General features: G+C 43.0%; 1 protein-coding gene across 2 annotated transcripts in view; it reads left to right on the forward strand.

Annotated features, from left to right (window-relative positions):
* Nucleotides 1–27,239, forward strand: part of SLC38A9 (solute carrier family 38 member 9) — a 42,020-nt gene that overhangs the window by 4,848 nt on the left and 9,933 nt on the right. For both annotated transcript variants that reach the window (XM_081881519.1, XM_081881518.1), the window contains exons 3-11: nt 1,606–1,738; nt 2,586–2,707; nt 2,841–2,904; nt 3,025–3,118; nt 5,976–6,146; nt 9,510–9,569; nt 11,859–12,053; nt 13,096–13,203; nt 23,161–23,267. In XM_081881519.1, coding sequence (XP_081737645.1) covers nt 1,606–1,738; nt 2,586–2,707; nt 2,841–2,904; nt 3,025–3,118; nt 5,976–6,146; nt 9,510–9,569; nt 11,859–12,053; nt 13,096–13,203; nt 23,161–23,267 — 1,054 coding nt within the window. The remainder of the gene's footprint in view (nt 1–1,605; nt 1,739–2,585; nt 2,708–2,840; nt 2,905–3,024; nt 3,119–5,975; nt 6,147–9,509; nt 9,570–11,858; nt 12,054–13,095; nt 13,204–23,160; nt 23,268–27,239) is intronic.

Below are 27,239 nucleotides of genomic sequence, written 5' to 3' on the forward strand. Positions count from 1 at the left end.
AAGGGGGGAGGGCGGGTAATAGAAGTCCGCTTGGGAGCCACTTAGCGCTGTCTCAGTTTGGGAGGTCTTCAAGGTAATGTTTAAACCATATTGTTCAAATGTTGATACTGTTCCCTTGGTTTCCTTAAGTAGAAGCTGCTTGAGTATATGTAAATTGCTATTTTGAGGGACAGTTTCATTGGTATTTAGTTAGCTGGAGTGACACTGTTGTGGCTAAAAGGAAAAAAAAGTGTTTGGTTTTTGTGGTTCTTTCCTTCCATAATTGATCACCATCTTTGTGGTTATGATGTGGTTCCATGCAACAAATGATACAGAGCAAGTGAGATTGTATCTTTTCAAATAGGCTAACTGATTTATAAAGATATGAGTCAACTCTTGTACTCTTTGTGTCTTTTAAAAAACTATTATGATTTTGAATTTGATTTGTAAGCAATGTTGAGGTTTTCAGTCAGTGTTGCTATCTTTTAGGCAGGCTTCAAGCCTAGCCACCTCCCTGACATTTTTCTGTATAGAGGAAATTTTTTCAAACGGAGCCTGTGAAAGCTTCAAGGTAAATTTGTTAGGTGCTACAGAGCTCTATTATATTTGTATGAAGGGAATATTCAGCCATGTGAACCCCATCTGCATTCCCTCTAAATAAGCAGGTGGCTGAGAGTCCACCTGGATCCAGCATTGCTGCTGGAGGTGTAAATAACCCCTGCAGCTAAGAGTGTCTTTTACTAGCTTTTACACTTGAGAGCCAGTGTGGTGTAGTGGTTAAGAGCAGTGGACTTGTAATCTGGTGAACCAGGTTCGCGTCCCCGCTCCTCCACATGCAGCTGCTGGGTGACCTTGGGCTAGTCACACTTCTCTGAAGTCTCTCAGCCCCACTCACCTCACAGAGTGTTTGTTGTGGGGGAGGAAGGGAAAGGAGAATGTTAGCCTCTTTTAGACTCCTTCGGGTGGTAATAAAGCGGGATATCAAATCCAAACTCTTCTTCTTCTTTAGCTGGTACACCAGATGTAGTCATTCAAGTCCATGGATAATCTGGCTATAATGACTCATGCATTGGATTACTGCAATGTGCTGTATGAGGGGCTGCCCTCAAAGCTGCTTTGGAAGTTGCAGCTAGTGCAGAATGTGGCAGCTAGATTGCTGAGCAGAGAGAATTTGCAGTAGGAGAGTGTTTCATGATCATACAACATCAATTTTGATGGGGCTGCCTGTGTGCTGGCAAGCAAAATTCAAGGTGTTTTTGTTAACCTAAAAGGCTCCATTCAGCTTTAAGCAACTACTCTCCCAAACAGACCTGCTCACAAATTGAGATCTTCAGCAGAGGCCCTCCTGGTGGTACAGCAGCCAGCTAAGGTTCATTATGGCATCAGCCTGAGCTTTCTTTGTGATGGCACCTAAATTGTGCTTCCAGTATTAAAGGCAGTGTACTGGGGGACATGAGCAAGAAAATGCTACTTTACTCATGTCTGACTCATAGGCTTTTGATAAGGATCTGGTTGGACATTGTGGGAACCAAATGCTGGACTCTTTTGTTCCATTATCAACCTCTAATGTTAGTCTTCTGTTGATTATGGCTTTAAAGACTATTACGTTTTTTATTTCTCTTCCAGGCCATTCCATATAGAACCTACAAATATTGTTACTGTGAATGATGATACACAGAGAATTACAGATGAAGCTTCAGCAATGAATAAGCGGATTCATTACTACAGCAGGCTTGCGTCGCCCTCAGATAGAGCACTGGTATGCAACAGACAAGTTATTGCAAAACTCCCATGTGTGGGAGCGCCAAACAAACTATGAGGTGTAACCAAGGTTTTCCCGGCTTACCACTCATGGCTTGTTTGGCCAAGACAAGCCCCAAGTTCAGGTTCACATAAAATACTAAGCTGGACTAAGTCCCAGTACTTAGTCCCTAGCAGTGCAGCAGGATGGGGAGAGAAGCAAAGAGGCAACAGCTTTTGTAACTGTACATCAGCCCACTTACTCATTCACACTTAACCATGGTTTGGCTTATCACTGGGCTGATTAACACCATCCATTCAAAGCACATGGCGTCCTCCCCCAAAAATAATTATGGGGACTGTAGTTCAAGACTGCTGTGAATTGTAGTTCTGTGAGGGGGTAAACTACAGTACCCAAGCTGCTTTAGGAGAAACCATGTGCCTTAATTGTATAATATGGGAATGAGTCAATTGTCTTATTAAATTTTTATGGGCTACCATATTATGGACGCTCAACTAGGAGTAAACTCCATTTAATTCATTTGGATTTACAATACTTTTAGGATTGTAAGTGTTGGACTGCAGACATGGGCACTTAACATTTCTCTTTTTTTCATTCTTTTACTTTTGCCAGGTTTTTTCCCCCTTTCAGTTTTTAAAAGCTCCCCTCCCACACAACATATAAGCTCAAATATTAAATAACATTTGCACATTTCAAGTAATGTCTGTTGAACTCAATGGGCAGAGCTTGCTTAATACTGGGACTGGAGTGCCTTCTTGAATTCTTCTGCGAATGCAGGAGTACTGTATTGCAACACCAGAGACTTACACTGTCACTAAGACCTTGTGTTCTCATCTTTTGTTAGGTGGCTCCTGATCACGTACTTCCTGCTCCAGAAGAAATCTACGTGTATAGTCCATTAGGAACGGCTTACAAAATAGATGGCTGTACGGATGGTTACGGCAAAAACTCAAGCATAGTAACTATGTATGTGAAATGCTTTCCAAGCATGGTAGATATGAAGTACATTATTTGTCACAAATTCATAATACGTAGAAAAAGCTTCCGCAATCAGTTTTAGTTTCTCATATTTTTACGTGTGCATGTTTTATCCCCTCAGATTTATGATCTGGAATACAATGATGGGTACATCTATATTAAGTATTCCCTGGGGAATAAAACAGGTAAGGCAACATACAGGTGTGTCAAGGTCAATCTTAATGCAGCAGTGTGTGGGTGTAATTTAATTTGCATAAATGTCATAATTTGCTAATGCTTTCTTTTTTTTTCATTTTAAAAAACAGGCTGGATTTACCTCTGGAATTGTTATTATTTTGTTAATGGGAGTATTGACACTTTACTGTTGCTACAGAGTTGTGAAATCGAGGACAATGATACGTAAGTATGAGTTTCAGTAGTATTTATTTGTGTGATGGTGGTGTTCTGCTACAGGGACTTATTTCTACATTGACTTTTGCAGTGTTCTATAGCACATGCTCAGTTCTCATGATGCACCGATCCTAGAGCTATTTCACCTAGGTGTGTATACCTGAAAGTGTGCATTAAAACACCCAATTCCATTGTGGCTGTACACAGCCAGGGAATACTGCTCACTGCTTCTAGTGCTCTTTCAATAAGGAAAACATTCCTGATATCCTGGAGTAGCTCTTAAAGAGGCCTGGCATTGGCACATGACCCTCTTGGGCAGCTGCTGGCTTCTCAGCAGGGCCCACCATTAATGCACTAGAACCTGCCCTTGGTATCTTCTCTGGGAGCCACCATCTTAACGTATTGCTGCGCCCAGGAGTTGAGGACATTACAATACTTGTACTTACGGGACCGCCTCTCCTGGTATGTCCCGCAGAGGACCCTAAGATCATTGAATAATAATAGCTTAAAGGTCCCAGTCCCTAAGGAAGCCAAACTATCCTCCAACAGGGCTAGGGCTTTTTCAGTGACGGCTCCGACCTGCTGGAATGCTCTGTCCCACGAGACTAGGGCCCTGCAGGACTTGATCTCCTTCCGCAGGGCCTGTAAGATCCTTTTCCACCTGGCCTTCAGTTTGAATTAGCCTGATCCTCTATTCCCTTTTCCTTTTCCTCTTCTATGAAGAAACCCTTTCTGAGACCCCACATTTAAATTCTTCCCTGGTCTCCTTGCTGGCCCTAGTAGTTAGCCCTGGTGATCATTTGATGTCTACTAACTGGGGGTTTTTTTCTCCCCAAAATGACCCCTGAATTTTTGAATTTTATTGATATTGATGCTGCATTTTATGTTGTATTTTATGCTGTTTTTAAGTTGCATTTTAATCAATGTTTTATATTTGCTGTTAGCCGCCCTGAGCCCGGTTTTTAAACAAGGAAGGGTGATATATAGTGACCCTAAGCTGTTCCTGCCTGTTGCAGGATGGGTTCCATCAGACAGAGATTACCGAGAACTCCTTTTCATCAGGAGCAGTTCAAGCTGAATCTGCTTGATAATGGAACACTTGCTCTGTGCAATGCCACTTTGTTCTGAAAGCAAGCTATTAACCTTTTGCTATAAATGGCAATGAATAAGGGCTACTGTACGTGGGTAGGCTGTGTGGCAGGGACGTAGGAGTCCAATGCAACAGTGAGGAACCTTTGGTGCTCTAGGTGTTGCTGGACTCCAATTCCCATCAACACCAGCCAGCATTGTCAATAATAATAATAATAATAATAATAATAATTTATTATTTGTACCCCGCCCATCTGGCTGGGTTCCCCCAGCCACTTTCGGCGGCTTCCATAGAAACCAAAAATACACTAAGATGTCACACATTAAAAACTTCCCTGAACAGGGCTGCCTTAAGATGTCTTCTGAGTGTCAGGTAGTTGTTTATCACTTTGACATCTGATGGGAGGGCGTTCCAGAGGGCGGGTGCCACTACCGAGAAGGCCCTCTGCCTGGTTCCCTGTAGCTTTGCTTCTCTCAATGAGGGAACCGCCAGAAGGCCCTCGGCGCTGGACCTCAATGTCCGGGCAGAACGATGGGGGTGGAGACGCTCCTTCAGGTATACTGGGCCGAGGCCGTTTAGGGCTTTAAAGGTCAACACCAGCGCTTTGAATTGTGCTCGGAAACGTACTGGGAGCCAATGTAGGTCTTTTAAGACCGGTGCTATGTGGTCTCTGCGGCCGCCCCCAGGCTAGGGTTGATGGGAATTGTAGTCCAGCAATGTTTGAAAGCCCACAGGTTCCCCAATTGTGGTTTCGTAGACCTACACAGAGTCACATTTCCTGTAATGCTGGCCAAAGGATTTTGGTTTCCTTTATCTTGTCACATACTGCAGTGACAGGAAAAGCCACAACTGATCTCACTGTTGTATCTGGCCCCCATATTACTGTTAGTTCCTTACTGTTACTTTGTAAAAGTATCGCCTCCCTCTTGTGCGTGGGTGCACCATTTTTACTACAAAAGGATCCCCAGTTAGTGAATTAGGGTTGTATCCATGAGTAACTTAGGTCTATTAATTCCAGTACTATGCCTGCTCATCAGTTGGATACAATCCCTGAGTTTGCTATTGATACATAGCTTTAACTTAATGCAATGTTTACTAGGTCTCTGGCGCTTAATAATTATTAACTTAGCAGAAATCTGACTTCATGTTTTTCTGTGCCATTCCTGCAGCCTTCACTTGGCAATCCTATGCGCAGTCCACCCAATATCTTAAAATCAAATTTATAAAGCCCATCTGTACACAAGGTTCAGTTCAGTGCTGTGCCTTTCTGGGCAAAATTCTCCCACCAGAGGAACCAATTAAGAACAATAAACATCTAGTCCGGCATCTATTCTCACCATGGGCAAACAGATGCTTGTGGTAAGCCTGCAAACTGACCATGAGCACAACAGCGCACTGCCCACCTGCGATTTCCAGCAGCTGGTATTCAGAGGGACATTACTCATCTCCCTTGTTTTGAGAAGGCAAGTGAAAACAAGCCTTCTAATACGTCAGCAACCCTTCTTCTGTTTGCTGCTTGGTGGTTGCTTTAAATGCTATAATTGTATTTTAGATATTTTTGTTGCTATTTTAAAAACGTAAGCTACCTTTATTTTTGCAAATAACTTTAAAAGCAATAGGTTTTTATTTCACTTTGTTAGGATGTTCAGCATCAGTTGTTGAGAATCTGTGATATCTTAATGTTTAGGAATCTTCAGAATGCAAAGTATGTGTCAGCAGTAATGATTAGATTATTGAATTCTAGTATTAACTCTATGCTTGATGTGTGTCCCCCAGCTTTAATAGATACCTCAACTTGGGAATTCCCAGATGTTTGCAAGTATTACTTTGGATCATTCGGTCAATGGTCTAGCCTTCTGTTTTCATTGGTATCCCTTATTGGAGCCATGGTGGTTTACTGGGTCCTCATGTCCAATTTCCTTTACAACACGGGGATATTTATTTATAGTAAGTGTGAACCTTTCTTTTAATTCCTTGCAGCTGGGCCTTGGTTTTTCCTACCTGGCAAATAAGATGTAATAGTTCATAGCAGAACTCATGGTCTATGTTTCAGTGTGTGTAATTATGTGAGTGTTTATTGCAAGCCACTTTGGACACCGTCTGCTGTAGAAAAGTGGCATATACATAAAATAACTTGCAGTGCAATCCTGCACATGTCTTCTCGGGAGGAAGACTACTTATGAGTTTTCTTCTTAATATTTTTTGTACCGGCTTTGCTTGCACGTCGCTTTGAACAACAGCTGCCACATTGCCAGGTGCTCGGCTATGATTTGGCTTAGCGTTGTATCTGAAACCAGACTTGTGGTTTGTCTCTCTCCAAACAAAGCATGAGTGGGCCAAGAACATAATCTGGTTGCAGCTTGTGGTTTGTCCGAAGAGAGACAAACCATGAGCTCAGGTTTGGATGTAACGCTAAGCCAAGCCATGCTTTAGCTTGAAGTAGCATGTCATCATGGGACGTGGGTGGTGCTGTGGGTTAAACCACAGAGCCTAGGACTTGCCGATCAGAAGGTCGGCGGTTCGAATCCCCGCGATGGGGTGAGCTCCCATTGCTCGGTCCCTGCTCCTGCCAACCTAGCAGTTCGAAAGCCCGTCAAAGTACAAGTAGATAAATAGGTACCGCTCCAGCGGAAAGGTAAACGGCATTTCCGTGCACTGCTCTGGTTTGCCAAAAGCGGCTTAGTCATGCTGGCCACATGACCCGGAAGCTGTACGCCGGCTCCCTTGGCCAATAAAGCGAGATGAGCGCTGCAACCCCAGAGTCGTCCGCGACTGGACCTAATGGTCAGGGGTCCCTTTACCCTTTACTTAGCATGTCATCACGACAAATGAAGTAGCTGCAATTGTTTTCCTGTGCCCCAGAATGCTGTGCATTCCCCTTTAAATCATAGTTAAGGTTAACTGTGGTTTAAAACGACGTGCAAACCAAACCATCGTTGTTTATTTTTATAATCATCCTGAGAATATGCTCAAAGGGCACTATAAAAATACTCTAAATAAATTTGCACCTTAGAAAACCTGCTTATAAAACCCAAATATCACACTGAATAGACTATTACAGTGTGCATACTAAGATCTCTGTGAGAAAACAAACTTTACCCTGTATAAACAAATGCGCTGTATTTGAAATAAATTGTTATAGTAGTGCCCTTTATTAAGGATGCTGATTCCTAGGAAGCTCTTCAACATTGTACATTTTGGTGCCCTGGAACTAATTTAAATGTTATGAAAACATGCAGGTCCTTATAATTTTTGGCTATCTTTTGAGATCTGAGTATCATTCTCAGATGACCTTCCCCCACCTTGTGCTCTCCAGATGTTTTGGGTTACAGACTGACTTGGGTTACAGTCCAAAACATCTGAAGGGCACCAGTTTGGGGAGGCTGTTCAATGTTAACATTTTAATTTAAATATATCTTACATATATGCTTTAATATACATCTTAAATATGTTTCCATACTATCTCAGATGCATCATAGGAGTATATTTTAGAAGGCTGTTTAAATGGGTTTGGTGTTTGCACTAATCCTAAACATGTAAGCAAGTCTTAATTTGGCTTTTAGTAAATCAGAGTAGGCATAATTGGCCTGTGTTTTAAAGTGGGCCACAGTCTTTCTTCATTGCGGTAACAGCAGGTGTTTTAAGCTATTTATCCAGCAGATGGCAATGTAGTTCGCCATAGAAAGAAAAGTTAGCGCAGGCTAAGTTGTAGAATCACAGGGTGTTTTTTTTTAAAAAAATCCTCCTTGGACTCTTGTAAGTATCTTTAAATAGATTACGCTGTTGTTGTTTTTTAAAAGTTCTTGCTGCCTAATGAGTGCAGGGATATATTTGACAAAGTAATGACAAAAACACAAAATGGTTTGGAACAAGCTTGCAAGGGAGCAGAGGTCTAGACATAACCAGAGCCAGCACTGCAGCAAGATCAGGCTGCTGTCCAGGGCCCACTGATCTAGTGTAAACCTGATAGAAATTCCTTACTGCTCTCCTGAAACTTGGGAGACAAGCAAGGAAGGATGAATTGAGGGTAATGGAACTGATGCAAATGACATATTCTTACGAGGGAAAGAGGTTCATTGCCTGGACACAATTTTGCTCCGAAAATACCAGATCTGGAAATTTTGCAGAGTGCTTGTAAGCATTAATTCTTTGGCTAGTTTATAATTTAAAAGTTGTATTTGATGTCAGACTTTAATGTGGTATTACAGTATAAGGTGGGGAGAGAGAAGGAGGGGTAGTAAACTTACTACCGTATTTTTCGCTCTATAGGATGCACCCGACCATAAGACGCACCTTGTGTTGGGGGGGGGGGAATTCTCTCCCTCTCTGCCCAGTGCCCCTTCAGCGAAGCGGCAGGAGAAGCGGAGCCCCTTGCATTTCTCCTCCTGCTTCGCTGAAGGGGCGCTGCGCAGAGAGGGAAAGCTGCGCAGCGCCTCTCCAGCGAAGCGAAGCCAGGAGAACAAGAGGGATCGGTGTGCACCCATCCCTCTTGCTCTCCTGGCTTCAGCGAAAGTGACGCAAAGTCTCCGGAGTGCAGTGGGAGCTCCCACTGCGCTCCGGAGGCTTCAGGCAGCTATCCCTGAAGCCAGGAGAGCAAGGGGGTCAGTGTGCTGCGCTCAGGAGGCTTCGCGTTGCTTTCACTGAAGCCATGGAGCCTGCATTTGCTCCATTAAGATGCACACACATTTCCCCTTAATTTTTGGAGGGGGGAAAGTGTGTCTTATAGAGCAAAAAATACGGTAGTTTCCATTGGCATTGAGAGAGGTTGGGGAGGCCCAGGGCATGGTTGGTTGCCTTCAGTGGACTGCAGTGAGTTTTGTTTGCTTTTCATCACTCCACCCTACTGGCTTGCAATCCCAGGTCTAACCTGGGTGCCCTTTTTCCTGACCTGGAAGCTACCTCTCCCAATTATTTCGTTGTGCTTACACAGAAGCAGGTGGGAATTGCTGTGCAAGTGAACATCTCACTTCATACACCCAAGGGCATTGTAAACAAGGTCCAGTGGTGGCGGTGAACATTGGCACAAATTCAGTGCTGTAGATCAGGGATGGGGAACCCGGTGCCCTCCAGATGTTGTTGAATTGATTGGGCTTGATGGGAGTTTAACAACATCTGGAGGAGTAGAACAGAACTGTGGGAAGGTTGTTTTTGTTGTTGTTAAAACCTAAAACGACACTGCAGCTTCAGAAATAGTAGTCCTCTGCATGTTGCTTTCAGCATGCATCCTGTTTGTTCCAAAATACACCTCGGAAGAAACTAGCTGCAGGGCTGAGATGTTCCTAAGTTGTTTGTCTTCCTTTCCCTCTTTAGATTATGCTCATCATATTAATGTAACGGATATTGTTCCTGGTACAAATGGGAGCACTAAAGGTAAGTTTCCAATCCCCCTCCCCTAATTCTCTCTCTCTCTCTTTCAATAAATAGTATTTACACTGAGATTCAAAGCATCTTTCAATATTTAAAAAACATTATTTTAGAATATAAAGTAATGAAAGCAAACTGCTTAAAAGTGATAGTTAAAATACAATAAAATACTTTTAGAATCAGAGCGATGCATCTCCAGGAGATTTTATGCAGTAGTTAGGTCTATCCTAAATGACTAACATTCACCAAAAATAAAATTGGCTGAAAATAGTAAAATATTGCAGAAGTTTCTTTCCCAGGTTTATTTAAAAACCACATTAATAACAATCCTGATTGCAAATAGTGACTTCCAAAAACATAATTCATAGGGTTCTGTGTTTGCGTCAAAACCTGTGTGAAAAATAATAATCAGTTTGTCACTCCCCTCCCCCTCAATCCAGAAAAGAGTTTCATGTGAAATACAGCAGTACTGTCAACTTTCTCTCAAAACAGCAACTATTATGCAGACAATGGAGAGTAAACAGACTTGCAAAAATAACGCTGATGACTCGGTCGTGTCCATTGGCTTTTCTGAAACATGACCAACTGCTTTGTGCTTAAGGGCATTGTAACCGGCTTGGCATGCAGCCAGTGTGGGATGAAAAGATTTGCTCTAGGAAAATTCCACAGAATACTTAGTTAGACCACACTCTGCACATAAATCACAGCTGTTTACTAATGACAGCTGCTTGCATCAGACCCCAGAAATGGTAATCTTGTACTTCACAGGTCACTGACTAAGGTCACATGACAATAGCAGGTTAGAGTGCTTTAACCTGAATCTGAATCAATCACATCTAAAGTGGGTGGGGACAGATTGAATGAGTAAAAGGAATGTGCAGGTGAGCCATACTGAAATCCCTCCTTGCTGTTTACCTCTCTTTTGTTGGCATCCTTCTGTTTGAAGAGAGGGGTGTGCCTCTGGGGGAGAAGTCAAACCGCTGCATTAACAGCACTGATGTGACCTCCCTGGGCATAGCCTCACATAAAGCACAACCTGTTCAGGGTGTCTGTTGGGCCAGCATCTTGATTAAAAAAAGGCCCTTAAACTGTGTGTTGGCTGCTTTGTTTGGCATGTTCTCATGTCAGCAATCCATAGTCCAGGAAGAAATTACACTGACATGTGAATGTTGTATACCAATAGTTGCCAACTTTTTTGGGTCCAGGGGCACATGTAGAATTTTGAGAATGGCTGATGTCGGGGGTGTAGCTTAATGCAGTGGCATGTGGTCAGTGGGCATGGGGGACCAGGCTATTCCCCTAAATGTTGCCGATAAATTAGAGCAGGGGTTGGCAAGCTTTTTCAGCAGGGGGCTGGTCCACTGTCCCTCAGACCTTGTAGGGGGCTGAACTATATTTTGAAATAAAAATGAACAAATTCCTATGCCCCACAAATAAACCAGAGATGCATTTTAAATAATAGCACACATTCTACTCATGTAAAAACACCAGGCAGGCCCCACAAATAACCCAGAGATGCGTTTTAAATAAAAGGGCACATTCTGCTCATGTAAAAACATGCTGCTTCCTGGACCGTCTGCGGGCTGGATTTAGAAGGCGTTGGGCCAGATCCGGCCCCTGGGCCTTAGTTTGCCTACCCATGAATCAAAGTATTAAAGCCTCATTCTCAAAGCCCAGGTAGCTTCTGGCTGGCTTAGGGAGGCAGATGCGATGCTCACGTGCTCAACTTTGGAATATTGCAATGTCACACGTGTGACGTCGCCCCACCCCAATTGCCATGTCAAGTTGGCACCTCTGGCCCTAACTGTTCCCTTATGAAAAAAATCACTACATGCCACTGATATAATGCAAAATGGTTGCCCCCTGCAGAAGAGCAGACTTTCTCTGTCTTCTTAAGAGAAGCAAATTCCATAGATATTCCTTTCATTGTTTCCTGCAAAGTGTTAGGTTGTGGGTGAGTGTGAAGAGACAACATACAGGTATTCAGCAGCCAAAACAACCAGCTGTTTCCCTAAATTACGGATGTGGAATCTGACTCTCTAAATCCTGTTGGACTCAAGTTCCCATCAGCCCCAGATAGCATAACCAGTGGTCTGGGATGATGGGAATTGCAGTCCCAAGATCTGGAGAGCCACTGGCTGCCTTCAATGGAGAACCCAAGTGGGTCGCTCTGTTTGTCCCTAAGTCACACCACAGTAGGCATCTTACTCATTTTGATGTTTCGGCTCTGGTTTTCCCTCCTTGTTATGCTTTCCTTGAAGTAAACCACTGCTTGTTTTCCTTTTGGTTCTACAGTAATCTGCCCAGGTGATGCAGGCAAGGAAGTACCGGGAAACAGAACCTGGATGCTTTCTTCTACCGGTGATTCAGGATTTGAGGAATTTGAACGGCTATGGAGCAAATCTAAAACGGTCCCTCTTTACTTGGGCATCCTTGTTCTGCTATTGAATTTCAAGTCTCCCTCTTTCTTTGCCAAATTCAATGTCTTAGGTAGGCCATGATTTGACTGGAGAATGTACAGTATGCGTTGGGGCAGAATGCCTCACATTACCACAAGACCTGAAATGTTTCCCCATTGGATATCCACTGTTTTCACTTAATCGGTTAGTCAATATTGCATCATTTTCCCCGAACTCAGGGCCAGACTACACTTTACACAACAGATCTGTGATCAGAGCTCTCCCAATGTCTTTTGTAAAGCTTAAAACGTGGGTGGGCAGTCTTTTTTCTGTTGAGGGCTGCTTTCTGTCAGGGATTGCATACTCATGGTGGGCAAGACTGAAGCCAGCAGTGGGCAGAGCCAGTGCCAAAAGTAGGCGGAGTCACTCATTCTCTTCGACCTGCCCTGCTAAATAGGCTGTTGGAAGAGGGGCACATCACTCTTCCAGTACCTTTTTAATGCAAGAAGCTTGTGTTTAAAGGCAACCAGTTCTTTTTATTTATCCTTTGCTCTTCAGGAAATTCATTTCCCAGAACTTCAGGGTTTATAAATTTCATTCAGGAGTTCTGTTATTTTCTCTCCCTCTTTCCCCCACCCTTTTACAAATTTCTTAGATTTAGAGCAGCCAATAATAATAATAATTTATTTATACCCCGCCCATCTGGCAGGGCTTCCCCAGCCACTCTGGGCAGCTTCCAACAAAATATTAAAATACAGTAATGCATCAAACATTAAAAGCTTCCTTAAACAGGGCTGCCTTCAGATGTCTTCTAAAAGTCTGGTAGCTCTTGTTCTCTTTGACATCAAGTAAACTTGCATTAACATGATTTTCTGACCCCCTCTCCATGTGTTCTCTTGTTCGAACCTGGCTGAATAAGATGCAAAATAATTTTATCTCGGTTGCATTAATCTCAAAGCTGATTTGCAAGTGAAAAACAAAACACAGAAAAGGGCAAGTGAAGAGGGAAGGATCGGAGGCAGGGGAGCTCTTTTGGGTTGGTCCGAGCTAGATATTGAAAAACAACACTTCTGCTCCTACTTAATTTAAATGTATCTGAGTGACTTGTGGTTTTCCCCCTTCCCTTATTGCAGGTACCGTTTCAGTCATTTACCTAGTTATCCTCGTTACTGTGAAAGCTGCTCTCTTGGGATTCCATTTAGAATTTGACTGGTTTAAATCAACCACATATTTTGTACCAGGTAAACTTTTATATATATATAAAACAGCCATCAGTATTGACTTTAAAACACTCCATTTTAATCATTTGATAAGATGAAAGTGGTTTCGAATGTATTCTTCAGCCCCTGTATATAATTCCTTTTGAATTGGTTACCAGTACAGTGCAGGCTACTATATCACTATTGGAATTAATTGTAAGAAGAGTAGATTGAGTTGGTACAACAGGGTGTAGGTGACCATTTATGCACTGGTCATTTGCAATTTATAAGAGCCATTAACCAAGGAGCAAAATGCTCAAGCATGCCATGCAGTTTAAATATTTTAAATGAGGCCTTTAAAGAAAATGGGGATTTTCCAGGTGGTGTTGGACTCCAACTCCCAACACCCAGGCCCTTGGCCATAGTGGCTGGAGCTGATGGGAATTGGAGTGCAGCAGTAGCTAGGGGACCACAGCTTTCCCATCCCTGATTATAATTTATTGGACCCAATATCATTCTGTGATGGCTGATCTCAATAATAACAGTAGTACTTAAGAAAAAGAAATTACCGTATATTTTGCTCCATAAGGCACACTTTTCCCCTCCTAAAAAGTAAGGGGGAATGTTTGTGTGTCTTATGGAGCGAAAGCAGATGGCAGCTGCGCCTGGTGTGTGTGCGGCTCTTGGGGGCTTTTCCGCGAGGTGGGAGAAGGGACTGACAGGCTGCCCTCTGTCCCTCCCCACAGCTCCCAGAAAAGCCAGCAAGAGCCACCGCCAGGCTCTGCTCAGCGCTCCCTTGTAAGGGCTCCCTTTCGTCGCTCCTCCCGCTTTGCTGGGAAGCCAGCAGAACAAGAGGCACTGTGCAGCTATCGCTCTTGCTCTGCTGGCTTCAGCGAGAGCTGCACAGTTTGCTCTGCTGGCTTCTCAGTGAAGCGGGAGGAGCGACAAAAGGGTTTAAAGCAAGAAAAGCGAGAGCCGCTTACATGCTCTGCGCAGAATATTTTTTCCCTTGCTTTCTCCCTCTAAAAACTAGTTGCGTCTTATGGTCAGGTGCGTCTTATGGAGCGAAAAATATGGTGCCTCAGTACCTAGTGCAATCCTTGTTGCATAATCCTTACAACAAGCCTGTCAGGAGGGCTGGTATGATCACCCCCTATTACAGGTGCAATAATTTTAGTGTAAACAATTGAGGTTTGACTAAGGCCACCAAGCAAGTTTCATGACTGAACTGATTTCAAGTTGCTCTTTCATTTATGCTCTTAAGCACTTTGCTTGCACCAGCCCTGCAAACATCAGGCCACCAGAACTCCCCCACACACCAGGGCCCCTTCTGCTTTGCTCTCACACCTGCATCCGTATATGGCTTTTCCTCTCCTTCAGCTTCTCAGTTCTGCCAAAGGAGATGGAGGGGAGAGGGATTGACTACTGTATTTGAATGGGTAGAGAATTCCTTTCCTCATTTGACACAGTCTCAATTCAGGAAGGGCATCAGGTGAAACAAGGGCTGTCCTCTCCCCTCTTTTCTGTGATCCAGGTCTCTAGCTGTGTGGGACCAACTAACCCTATTAACCTTCTTGCCCATAGTAATGCCTAGGATGATCAGTGTGGGGAGGAAGGAGAAGAGCTCCATCCAAGATTTGGCAACACTTTCAGGGTCTCCCCCATGCAGCTGAATCTACTCAGATGTGGGGAAATGGTTGCATAAGAAGCACACCCAGCTCTGACAATTCCAGAGTGATTTCAGCACTGCATGAAGGTTGGGTTTTCTGGCCAGAGGCTGTGGGTGGGTTGACTTTTCCAGCTTGCTAGCACCTGGAGCTTGCATTGGCACTAGTCAAAATGCTCTTGAGGCCATTAGCCTCTTTTTCGTCCTCCAAAAGGCTTGTAATGAGGCATCAGGGACCTTCACTAGGAGTCTCATTCTGCTGCCAAAAAAAAGAGCTATGAAGAACTTGCTTTCTTCATGTGGTGTCTGATTAGAATTAGGTACTCTTTTCACCTGGGGAATCGTTAATGTCGTTAACATTTAATTAATTATTGCTAGAGGAAGTAGAAACACCCTTTCTGCCCACTCCCCAGTGAATTTCAGAGGGGTTCAGCCCCACCCTACCCTGGTAATGCATTTGATTTAGAGAACAGTTCAGCTGTTCTCCAAGTCACAATAGATCAGTTGTCATAAACCCAAAGAGAACTTCTGGCGACTGTTCCCAACACAGCTTTCCTCCACAGAAGAACACGTGTGGAAAATATTGCACAGTGGTACCTCTGGTTACATACTTAATTGGTTCCGGAGGTCCGTTCTTAACCTGAAACTGTTCTTAACCTGAGACACCACTTTAGCTAATGGGGCCTCCTGCTGCTGCCGTGCTGCCGGAGCACGATTTCTTTTCTTATCCTGAAGCAAAGTTCTTAACCTGAGGTACTATTTCTGGGTTAGCGGAGTCTGTAACCTGAAGCATATGTAACCCGAGGTACTACTGTATAAAGTCCCTGTCCATATTCTAGTGAATGGAACTAATTCTATTCCAACATCGTCTTCCCGCAAATGCCATTGCCATAAGTTTGTTTATCTGTAAAACTTGCATCCTGTACTTCTGTCAGAAAACCCCAGAACACCTGCTACAAATAAATATATAAAGCATAATAATAATAATAATAATAATAATAATAAACATCACATATGTTGTCTTCTCACTACAGAGGCTAATATTGCCATCTTAAAAGCCTGCACAAAAAGCAGGTCTTCAGGGAGTGCCAAAAGCTATGCTGCGTATGGTGCGCCAAATCACAGTGAAAGGAAGGGCCATAGCTCAGTGAGAGAGAGCATCTGCTTTGAATGCAGGTAGTCCCTGGTTGAGTCTGTGGCATTTCCAGGTAAGGATAGGGATGTCCTCTATCTGAAACCCTGGAAAGCTGCTGCTAGTCAGTGTAGACCAGGCTTCCTCAACCTCGGCCCTCCATATATTTTGAGACTACAATTCCCAGCATCCCTGACCACTGGTCCTGCTAGCTAGGGATCATGGGAGTTGTAGGCTAAAAACATCTGGAGGGCCGAGGTTGAGGAAGCCTAGTGTAGACATTACTAAGCTACATGGACCAGTCATCTGCCTTGGTTTGAGGAAGCTGGTGCCCTTCTAGTCTTCAGAGGAAGGGCATACCACAACTGGGGTGATCTTGATAAGAAGGCCGTCTGATGGGCAGTTGATCTTGAGATTTCACTTAAGGAACTACCAGCAGGATATCAAGTCATGGGTTAGATTATGTGTTTGGTTGAGGGGGGTGCATTTCTACAGATTTGAGGAGTTTCCCCCCCTTACAATTAGCAGTATAAAAATTTTATGAGGTAAATAGCAGAGTTCCTCCAAGGAAGGAAGGAAAAGAGCTATGTTAAATTGAAAGGTATTACAGGAAGAAATGTTTTAAACGGGGCCACTCAGGGAAACCAGACTGTAGGTGCGGCTGGCTGTGAGCAAGGAGAGTTTCTTTCTCATCTTAAGTGTGAGCCCCACACAAAACACCACATGAAATCTCGAGAATAGTCTCAAAATAGCAAACTGTACCTATCCATCAGCTATCTCCTCCTCCTACCTGTTTGTAGTTATTAATTTATATTTTCATCCTGTTCTTCTACCAAGGAACTCAGGGTGGCATATATGGTGTCCCCCCCCCAATGCCTTTTTATCCTCAAAACAAACCTGCAAGGTAGGTTAGTCTGAGAGATGATGACTGGCCCATGCTCGCCTGGTAGGCTTCATGGCTGAGTGGGAATTTGAAGTTGTTTCCTCTGGTCCTATAATCCATTACTCTGCCCAATCTAGTCAGTATACAGTGGTGCCTCGCAAGACGAAAAGAATCCGTTTCACGAGTCTCTTCGTCTTGCGGTTTTTTCGTCTTGCGAAGCAAGCCCATTAGCGGCTTAGTGTATTAGCGCTATTAGCGGCTTAGGGGCTTAGCGGATCAGCTGATAAGCGGCTTAGCGGATCAGCTGATTAGCGGCTTAGCGGATCAGCTGATAAGCGGCTTAGCGGCTTAGAAAAAGGGGGGGAGGGGAAAAAACCCCACAGGAACTCGCAAGACATTTTCGTCTTGCGAAGCAAGCCCATAGGAAATTCGTTTTGCGAAGCACCTCCAAAACGGAAAACCCTTTCGTCTAGCGGGTTTTCCGTCTTGCGAGGCATTCGTCTTGCGGGGCACCACTGTACTACGCTGGGTCTCTCAGCTGGCTTGCCCCATAACAACATTGGCAGGAAGTGGATTAGGAGAAAAGCCCTTTTCCCCCTCAACCCACTCTGTGATGGGACGGAAAACATGAGGGAAATAATTCTCTTATATTCCCAGGTTGATTTCTCTTATCTCTCTCACACATATACATTATTATTATTATTATTATTATTATTATTATTATTAATTTATTTCAGTGTTCTAAAGAGGGTATAATATTAATTTATTTCAGTGTTCTAAAGAGGGTAAAAATTAGTATATGAACAAGTTATTTTTTTTGAGTCCTCCCACTCAGTTTACTTGGAGAGTGAGCCAGGACAGAAGCAGACTAGCCCAACTCCCTGAAGGCCACGGGGCTGCAGCTGTTGAGGAGAGAGAGGAAGCACTGCATGCCTTTGTTCTATTATGTATAAACTTTAGCGCAGTTAAAATACTATTTAACAAATGCTTTCTCTAATCTACTTTCAGTATTCTTGTTTCCTGCCTTTCTCTCTTGTGTGTCTCTCTCAATATAGGAAGGAACGCTAAGGGGCTGTCTTCATGCAGGCAGTTGCCCCATGGTGGCCAATTCAGAGGCAACCGTGTGCACATAGCAAGGTTAAATATGTGACATTTATTATCCCACCAATACAACCGCCTCCTTTTTGTGGTTTCAGTTGATAGGGAGGCAGTGCTGAAATGCAAGAAAGCTGGCTTGTGCCGTTGTCTGTCACAATCGTTGTCTGTTAGGCTGTGCACTTGCAAGAGCTGATGTAATTTAGTGACCACATAATGTGATCTCCCAGCTCAAATGCTATGAATTCGCTAAGCAACTTGCTCTCTTTCAGCCCCTCTCATTGAAATGGAAAGTTAAACTTCCAGTTTATGATAAACTGCTTCCCCCCTGTGCGAAGCTCAGGGTGCAGCATAAATTAACCTGTCAAAAATACTTTCTCCTTTTCAGGAGAAACTAGAAATACTGATTTGTCGAGCTTACCATGTAGAAAAAAGGAGTTACAGTGGCCCATTTTTTGGGGGGGTCAGTCATGTCCTGTTTTATAATTTAAGTTGTACAATTTTGTAACATACCACTATTTAGAGAAATAGAGTATTACAAAACTGGGCCAGATTTATTACTGCCCCATGTAACAGTGTGTGCCTCAGCTTTAAGTGCTTCAATACAGATGACAGAACCTAATATGGTTCTGTATTCCTTTTCTTTTTGTATATTTTTTATAGGCAATGGACAAAATTCATAAAACTAAGGTCATTTCTCATTAAAAGCAAAAAGAGTTGCTGCTTGCTATAATGCAAAACATATGTAACTTTGACAAATTTGTAAGGAGTCCACGCCGAGATTCCGGATTTGCGGTTTGGAAAATGTTTCTCCCCTCTTCTCCCATCCCCTATAATAGTGTAAATAATGACGCTATAAAGGTTTCCTAGTCAATGGCTGACCTTTGTGGTAAACATCATTTCCCATCCAAACAATGAAATATGGAGTGATTGAACTTTAGTTTGACAGCAGGGATAGGAAAAACCATTTGCGCTGCTAGAGAGATGTGCACTCCTCTTAGTCCTCTTTGGTAAAGATCCAAATAGAAAAGATGCCTCTGGGACAAAACAGATAACAAGAACAGCCGCAGACAAATAGCTTGTGTGGGCCACAGTGGCATGCAAACTCCATGGAGATGGTCCAGTTTGTGCCATATGCATATTCATACCTGAGAGAGTTCATTTTACCTGCGACTGCAGTTGCATTGATTTCAGCTTAGCTTGATTTAGCATGCAGCACAGAGCTGTTCCCTGACAGCCCTCCAGATGTCCTTCGTCAGAAAACACTGCTCAGATTTTGCTGTTTACTGGCACACTTAATCTGTGAATGTTTATAGTCTGCATGGTTATCCAAACAGAGCAGGGTAGCGGGTGGAGGGAAGAGGGCTGGAGAATGATGCGGCTTTGATGAATTGTTTGTGAATTGGAACAGATGTCAAGCCAAGCAAACTGCATTTTGGTGAATCCAGATTTTTTTAACTTTAATCAGACCAGTCCTACAAACTTTGCAAGCTCACCCCTGGCATTCTGTTAGATCGTGGGTGGGCAAGGTGGCTCATCTTTCAACAGCCATCCCTGAATCTGAAGCAGGCAAGACAGTTACCCCAGGTTTCTACCCATTTTTATGAAACGGAAAGAGCACACTGGACACTATCTGCACAGCCACTAGGCTAGGGCAACAGTAAAAAGAAAAGGGTGGCGGTGGTTAGAATAGTAGTCTTGGTGGCAGATTGGTGCATTATTCTGCATAAATTTCCTAGGTTGTTGTTGTTGTTGTTTTCCAAAATACAGGCATTTTGTCAGAAAGTCTTTTAAAAATCGTTTTTCTGGGTAGTTGTTTTTTTAAACCATTTATTTATTTAAATAACCCTGTAACCAATGGTACGTCATTTTCACAATACAAATGTAGCGGGAGAGCAATCTTGGTTCATTTCATGAGTAGAAAAACAATGCCTCTTATTTATCCCAGCAGGATCAGTCCACAGAGTCCTATTGGTGGATGGTGGAATCCCACAACCACCTTGTCCATTGAATAAAAGTATACCATTGAGCTGCAAAATCATCCTCATATTGAGCCATTCTCAAAGCTCGGGCTTGTTTAGTTAGTATTTCTGCCAAAATGCTTTGCCAGATGTAATAATACTCCCCCCGCCACCTACAAAAACCAAGCCTGCAAAATGGTTGTGGCATTTGTTGAAGGAGCTAGATGAGCACTCCAGCGCCCAACTGGTACAGCAAGGAAACGTTTAGCCGCAAAATTATATTTCTGTTACTCAACAGTAAAAAACCATAATTTTTAAAAGGTACATAATATGAATTGGGTGGTGAGAAGAAGAAACTAGTTGGTGTTTTTGGCTGTTAAATGAGAAATGGAAAGGTGGCACTCACCAAAAAGCACAAAAAACAGGGGAATTAAGATTATTGATGATTAAAACATGAAACGGAACTTCTGAACGTTAAAAAACCTTGTTTAAAAATGCATGTGCAAGTTGGGGTTTTTTTAAAAAAAAGTTGAAAAATTTGTGGCTGTTCAAGTGTTTAAAGCAGGGGTCAGCAAACTTTTTCAGTGGGGGGCCAGTCCACTGCCCCTCAGACCTTGTGGAGTGCTGGACTATATTTTGGGGGGGAATGAACGAATTCCCATGCCCCACAAATAACCCAGAGATGCATTTTAAATAAAAGGACATATTCTACTTATGTGAAAACACGCTGATTCCCAAAATGTCTGCAGACCGGATTTAGTAGGTGATTGGGCTGAATCTGGCCCCCGGGCCTTAGTTTGCCTACCCATGGCTTAAAGTTTAGTAAACCTGTTGACATCTTTTCTTCATTGATCAGCACCCCCCTCTCAAAGCTTGCATTGGCTGTCCCTAACCACTATGCCTGACACTAATGCAGTCAAATTTCAAATAACAATCATAACCATAGCAGAACACTCTTGCGGGGATGGAATCATATTTTCCCAACATGCAAACTGGCTTTTCCTGGGGGAAAGCTATTTCCTTGTGATAGAAGTTCTTTGTTAAAAAAAGAAAAAAGAATTGTGCAGCAACAACATTGTTCCACCCATCCTCCATAGAGACCCTTACACTCAGGGTTAGTGTTTTGCTGTTGCCTACCAATTTCTGAACTTCAACATTCCCATGCCTGAATTAGCGTCATTTTGCAGGCGGTGGAGTGGGGAGGAATAATATGATGCAGACCGTAATGAGCGGTTACGGATCCATTTGGATGATTCTTACTTTTAGGACAAAAAAGTTGAATTTAAAGTAGGCTAAACGAAACGTGTTTTCCCATGCATGTGTTTGTTGGTAATCAAGAAGAAGGGAAAACTTCCAAGGGCAATTAGGAATACAGTATCCTGGAGACAGATGTGCATTGTATTGTCTTAAGAGGAGCCATCTCCTTACAGTAATAAGTGCCAGGACAGAGCTTTATCGCATTTGAGCAAGGGCAGAGAAACAGCAGGAACTCTGAAACAAATGACCTTCTGCGGCTGACATCAAAAGCAGCAAGCTAATCCAATATAGAGCACAAATGCTTATTGGAAGGCATTGCTCTGGCTCCTCTCCCATTTGCCAAAACTGATTATATCCCACCCTGAACCCATTTGTTCCATCATGTAGACTGAACGGTGTGTTCAGAGTGGTAAATAGAACAGAGACAGTTAAAGGGAGTTATACTGAATATATGCTTTTTAAAAAATGCTGCCTTGGGCCCCCATATTGGAGGAAGAATGTAAGTTGGACATTCTGCTCATACAGTGGTACCTTGGGTTAAGTACCTAATTCGTTCTGGAGGTTTGTTCATAATCTGAAACTGTTCTTAACCTGAAGCACCACTTTAGCTAATGGGGCCTCCCACTGCTGCCGCCTGCCAAAGCACAATTTCTATCAGACTATGCTATCAGTTTGATGTTCATTACCAACACATTGTTGCAACGTGAGTGGATGGTATTCAAACGGGGGTTGGGTGGGATATTAAACACAAAAGTTCCTCCCTCCTCTGCCCAAGATCAGGAATTGACGTTGGTTCAATGCATTCTCTCCTCATTCATGTTCCCTTTATAACATACAGAAGTGTTTCCCAGAGTTTTTGAAAGTAACTCAGGATATCAAATCACTTTTCTCTAGTGGTTTCAATATTCAGAAGGACATATGAGAAAACATGTGTACCCAAGGACCATTCTTGATCTCAAGGCACAGGATTAAAGAATTCAGTTTTCTGACATCCTTCAAGCCTTTGTTGCAATTCCTGAAAGAAGTTTTGAACAGTACATTCTAAAAATTAGAACGCTTTCAAGACTTTCTGCCAATACTGCTGCTTCTTTTTTTGTAACATCTGAGCAGTATACCCAATAAAAACTGTCATGTTGGAGCATTGGTATTGCACATGTGCTATACTACACACACACACACACACACACACACACACACCATTCATAAAATTTTTGAGACCTGACAATAAGCTTTCAAGTTATATTGAAAAGAAGTGCTTTAATCCCTGCTTCAATAGTTCCTTATTTACTTCCTGTGCTACTGAATTCGGTGTTTCATTTTTCAATATAGATAACTTTATTTTAGATTTTCTCAACAGTCAGAGCAGATTCAGGCCTTGCTCATATGCAACAACAAAACAGGGTTTGTTTTGAGCCTTAAGGATGCATGCTTCCTTCCCTACCCCTAAAATAATTAAAGTACAGACGTACCTTGGAAGTTGAACAGAATCCGTTCCGGAAGTCCATTCAACTTCCAAAACGGTCAACGTCCAAGGCGTGGCTTCTGATTGGCTGCAGGAGCATCCTGCAGCCAATCGGAAGCTGCTCCAGATGTGTGGCTTCTGAAAATCGTTTGAAAACTGGCACAATCACTTCCGGTTTTTTATCGTTCAGGAGCCAAAACGTTCAAGACGTACAGGCGTCTGGCTTCTAAGTTTACACTGTATTCATTTCTGCCAATGAGCTGCATCAGCACTCAGCAAATGGGTGGTTTGCTCAAATTTGTTAACAAAGCAATTTGTAAAGCTGCTTGTTTGATATGTGTTTGGCTATTACTGTTCCTTTTCCTTTTACCATGCTTCCCCCTTCAAGAAATTATTGAAGTTTCTCCTATATGGCACAGCTGGAGCCTTAAAATTGGCCACAGAACCAGGTCCAGGAATCAGTAAAGTGAGAGAGCAGTGGTACCTATTATAGTGGTGTTGGCAGCCATTTTGTTAATTATAATTTATTTTTGTTTTCTCCAGAGTTCAGGACTCTGTTTCCTCAGCTTACAGGGGTGCTGACTCTGGCCTTCTTTATTCATAATTGTGTAATTACACTGCTTAAGAACAACAAGAACCAGGAGAGCAATGTAAGTACAGCACGAGGGATTTGTATCTACATATAATGAACCACTCTTTTCTGAGCTGCTTTTGCATACTAGATATGATGTGCACAGATATAAAAGAACTCGCATTCTTGGTCTTTCCCCAAGATTCTGCCCTGTATGCTTCATCGCTTGTACGTATCTTAACCGTTGGCTAGGTGAATTGGTGGGGAGGTACATGCAGGAACAACCTGTGCATTCAGCAATTGGCTACTGTTGGGGTTAGATCCACATCTGAATCCTGAAGTTAGGAGCCATAAGACTGGGAGTAGCAGCATGCATATTATGTAGGTGAACGGAATGCCTCAAAAGAATTTGAAACGTAGATGGAATGTGTTTTCTTTTCGCATGTTCTCTCGAATAGACAAAATGGCAGCCCCCAGACTGAAATTCATGAACTAAAATGGGTTGCAAACCTTTGCCAGAGTTTAACATGGGTGGCCGACTTATTTTGCTCTGAGGGCTTCTCTTAATTTGTTCAATTGCATGAAACAAAGACATCCTGCATATGCTTTTCCTGGGCATGCTAGATAACTAATCTCCCCTAATGCGTGTGCAGTCTTCTCATTCTGAAATTATCATCCTCAAGTCTGGGAAAGTTAGTATCACTTCTAAAGATAAGCTGATATAAACAGCCAAAGAGTTGAAAAAAAGCATTAGGAAATGGGGCTTTACTGCGCTGGCCTTTTCCATACTTCAAGCGTATTTGTCATTATGACTCTAAGCTAGCTTGAGGTTGTTATGAAGGCAGCAAAAGATATTAGCTGAGATAAGTGTGGAGCATTTACTGATCAGGCAGGGTTCTTTTTCACCCATGATGAAGTATGTTTGGTTTTTATTATTTATATTCTGAGCCAGCACCTGTTCTGATAAGTTAATTATGACTCTGGTTCCATTTGTTTTTGGTAATGCCCAATTCACTTCCACACAAAAATTAGCATGTTGGGGAAATAGCTAGGTTTCTTCTCCTGGACATCTTTGTGTAAGAATTATATGTTTTAATTGTATGAAGAAGTACTCAATTGCATGAGTCCCCACCTGAAGTCTTAAGTGGTAAAGTCGTATCACTTATTCTATTGTTTGAAAGAACTAGGCTGTTAGATGCTTCAGGTGTGTCCATTCCACACCCCACACCCCTGGTAACATGTTTAAACCATGTCTTTGACACAGATAAAATCTCTACCATGTTATCCAAGGTCTCATATGGAGGGTTTATTTAGCAAACTGAGCCATAAGATAGCCCTTCTTCATCACCCTTCTCTGTGTGGGGTGAGTGGGGAAAGATTCATCAATATAACAACTAGAAGAGTATCCCGTTAATATGCTGCAGGTTTGATAAAATCAAACCTATTGTGAAAATCATAGTTGTGCTCTGAGGCTGCACTTTTATACAGTTTCGTACAAGAGGATTTTATAACAATGATTTTTCTCTGTGCCAGTTTCTATGACATCATAATGCCTCTTGAGGACTGGAGCTGGAAAAATGATTGAACTGAGCAACAAAAATAAGCAGGAGTATAGAATGCCTTCCATACGTGGAGAAGCAAAAAACCACTGGGGACCTTGAACTTAGAAAAAGAATGACTAAGAAGGGATTTGATAGAAGCATATAAACCCACAAATAGGTTGAAATGGATAAATAGGGAATGCAAGAGTTTGGGTTTTTTTTTTCTTTTTTTCTTTGCTTTGCTTCATACTAGAATTAAAAGGCACCAAATGAGATTTATATGCCGCCAGTTCCAACTTCTCCATGCTTTGACCACACTGGCTCTTCTAACACTTTCATAAACTAATACTAACAATCAAATGACACAGTTCATAATCTGTGACATAGTTCTAATTAAGCTAGTGTGGGACAATGGTGAGAGTTTTGGAATAAGACTAGTGAGACCCAGGTTCAGATCCAGTAATGAAGATTACTGGGTGACCTTGATGAAGCGTTCTGGGTGACTTGGTGTAATCTGCTTCAAAGGGTTGTTTTGAAGATTAAATTACAGTGGTGCCCTGCAAGACGAATGCCTCGCAAGATGGAAAACCCGCTAGACGAAAGGGTTTTCTGTTTTGGAGGTGCTTCGCAAAACGAATTTCCTATGGGCTTGCTTCGCAAGATGAAAATGTCTTGCGAGTTCCTGCGGGGGTTTTTTCCTCCCCCCCCCTTTTCTAAGCCGCTTATCTGCTTATCCGCTAAGCCACTAATAGCGCTAAGCTGCTAAGCCGTCAATGGGCTTGCTTCGCAAGACAAAAAAAAACCGCAAGACGAAGAGACTCGCGGAACGGATTAATTTCGTCTTGCGAGGCACCACTGTAGATAGGAGCATGCCATATATTCTGTCTTCTCCTGCCTTCCCTCCATGGAGTTCATAAATATAATAAAACAAGCAAGCAGCCCAAGCCTGTTTCCTCTGTCTGTTCCTTCCATTCTTTCATACTCTTTAGTGATTTTGGCCAAATCCTGGAAGTCGTTGGTTTACATCTAGTCTGTGAAGCTCTCCTGGTCAGAGTTTCCGACTGTGTCCCCCTCTGAGGAAAACCTGTGTGGCTCCTTCCAGTTTCCCTCAGTTGTACTTGTCATGGGGATTACAAACAATGACTCACAGACCTTTACCGGCTACTTATTTCTCCTCCTCCTCCTTCCCTGATAATATATTCTCCATCTTATATCAAGACGATACCTTCACGCTCCCTCTTCCTGCCAGGCCCAAGAGCCCTGTTTGTGGGTAAGGCATTAGGAGAATGTGTTCCATAACCACTGCAGGGATTAAGTGGGAATCCTGCGTTTTAAGGCTGCCTATGTATTCTTCACATTTTTATTCTCTTCCCCCTTCCCTTTCTTCCCTTGATTCCATCTCCCAAGGAATGCTTACACAATGTATTGGGCCAAAGCCAGCGTTTTATGATGTGTTTGTACAGTTCTTTGCATGGTGGGCTGCTGATCTGTGTCTGGCGTTCTAGACGGTGACACAATACATTGTAATAACAACAGTCAAGGTCTGGTCACTCGGCAGGTTCACTCCTGTATCCTCCATCAGCCTTGTAATTTTAAAGTTGCCTGTGGCGAAGTACAACAGCCTCCAGGCAATGAAGCACAGGCGCTTTTGCTTTCTCCACCCTGCCCCACTTTTCCCACCTGCATTTCCTTCTTGTTTCTCCCACTGTTCAGCTGGAAATGCAATGCTTGGGTGGCTTCAAGAGAGGTTTGGAGAAATTCGTGGAGGATAAGGGTGATCAATGGCCGCTAGCCCCAACGGTGATGCTTGGTCAGAGGCAGTACAGTGGTACCTCTGGTTATGAACTTAATTTGTTCCGTTCTTAACCTGAAACCATTCTTAACCTAAGGTACCACTTTAGCTAATGGGGGCTCCCCCTGCCGCCTCGTGATTTCTATTCTCCTCCTGGGGCAAAGTTCTTAACCTGAGGTGTTTGCAACCCGAGGTACCACTGTACAGTGGTGCCTCGCAAGACGAAATTAATCCATTCTGCGAGTCTCTTCGTCTAGCGGTTTTTTCGTCTTGCGAAGCAAGCCCATTGACGGATTAGCACTATTAGCAGCTTTTAGCGGCTTAGCAGCTTAGCGGATAAGCAGATAAGCGGCTTAGAAAAAGGGGGGGGAAAGGAAGAAAAACCTGCAGGAACTCGCAAGACATTTTCGTCTTGCAAAGCAAGCCCATAGTAAATTCGTTTTGCGAAGCACCTCCAAAACGGAAAACCCTTTCGTCTAGCGGGTTTTCCGTCTTGCGAGGCATTCATCTTGCGGGGCACCACTGTAATGCTTCTGAATACCAGTTGCTGGAATCCACAAGAGGGAAGAGTGCTCTTGCACTCAGATCTCGCTTTTGAGGGTTTCCCATAGGCAGCTAAGTGGTCACTGTACGAAGACGATGCTGGACTAAATAGGTCATTGGCCTGATCTTGTTATGTTCTTAACGTCAAGAGAGGAAAAGAATGCTCTGGGATTAG

The sequence above is a fragment of the Podarcis erhardii genome (genome assembly GCF_964252035.2).
Source record: "Podarcis erhardii genome assembly, chromosome: 11".
NCBI lineage: Eukaryota > Metazoa > Chordata > Lepidosauria > Squamata > Lacertidae > Podarcis > Podarcis erhardii.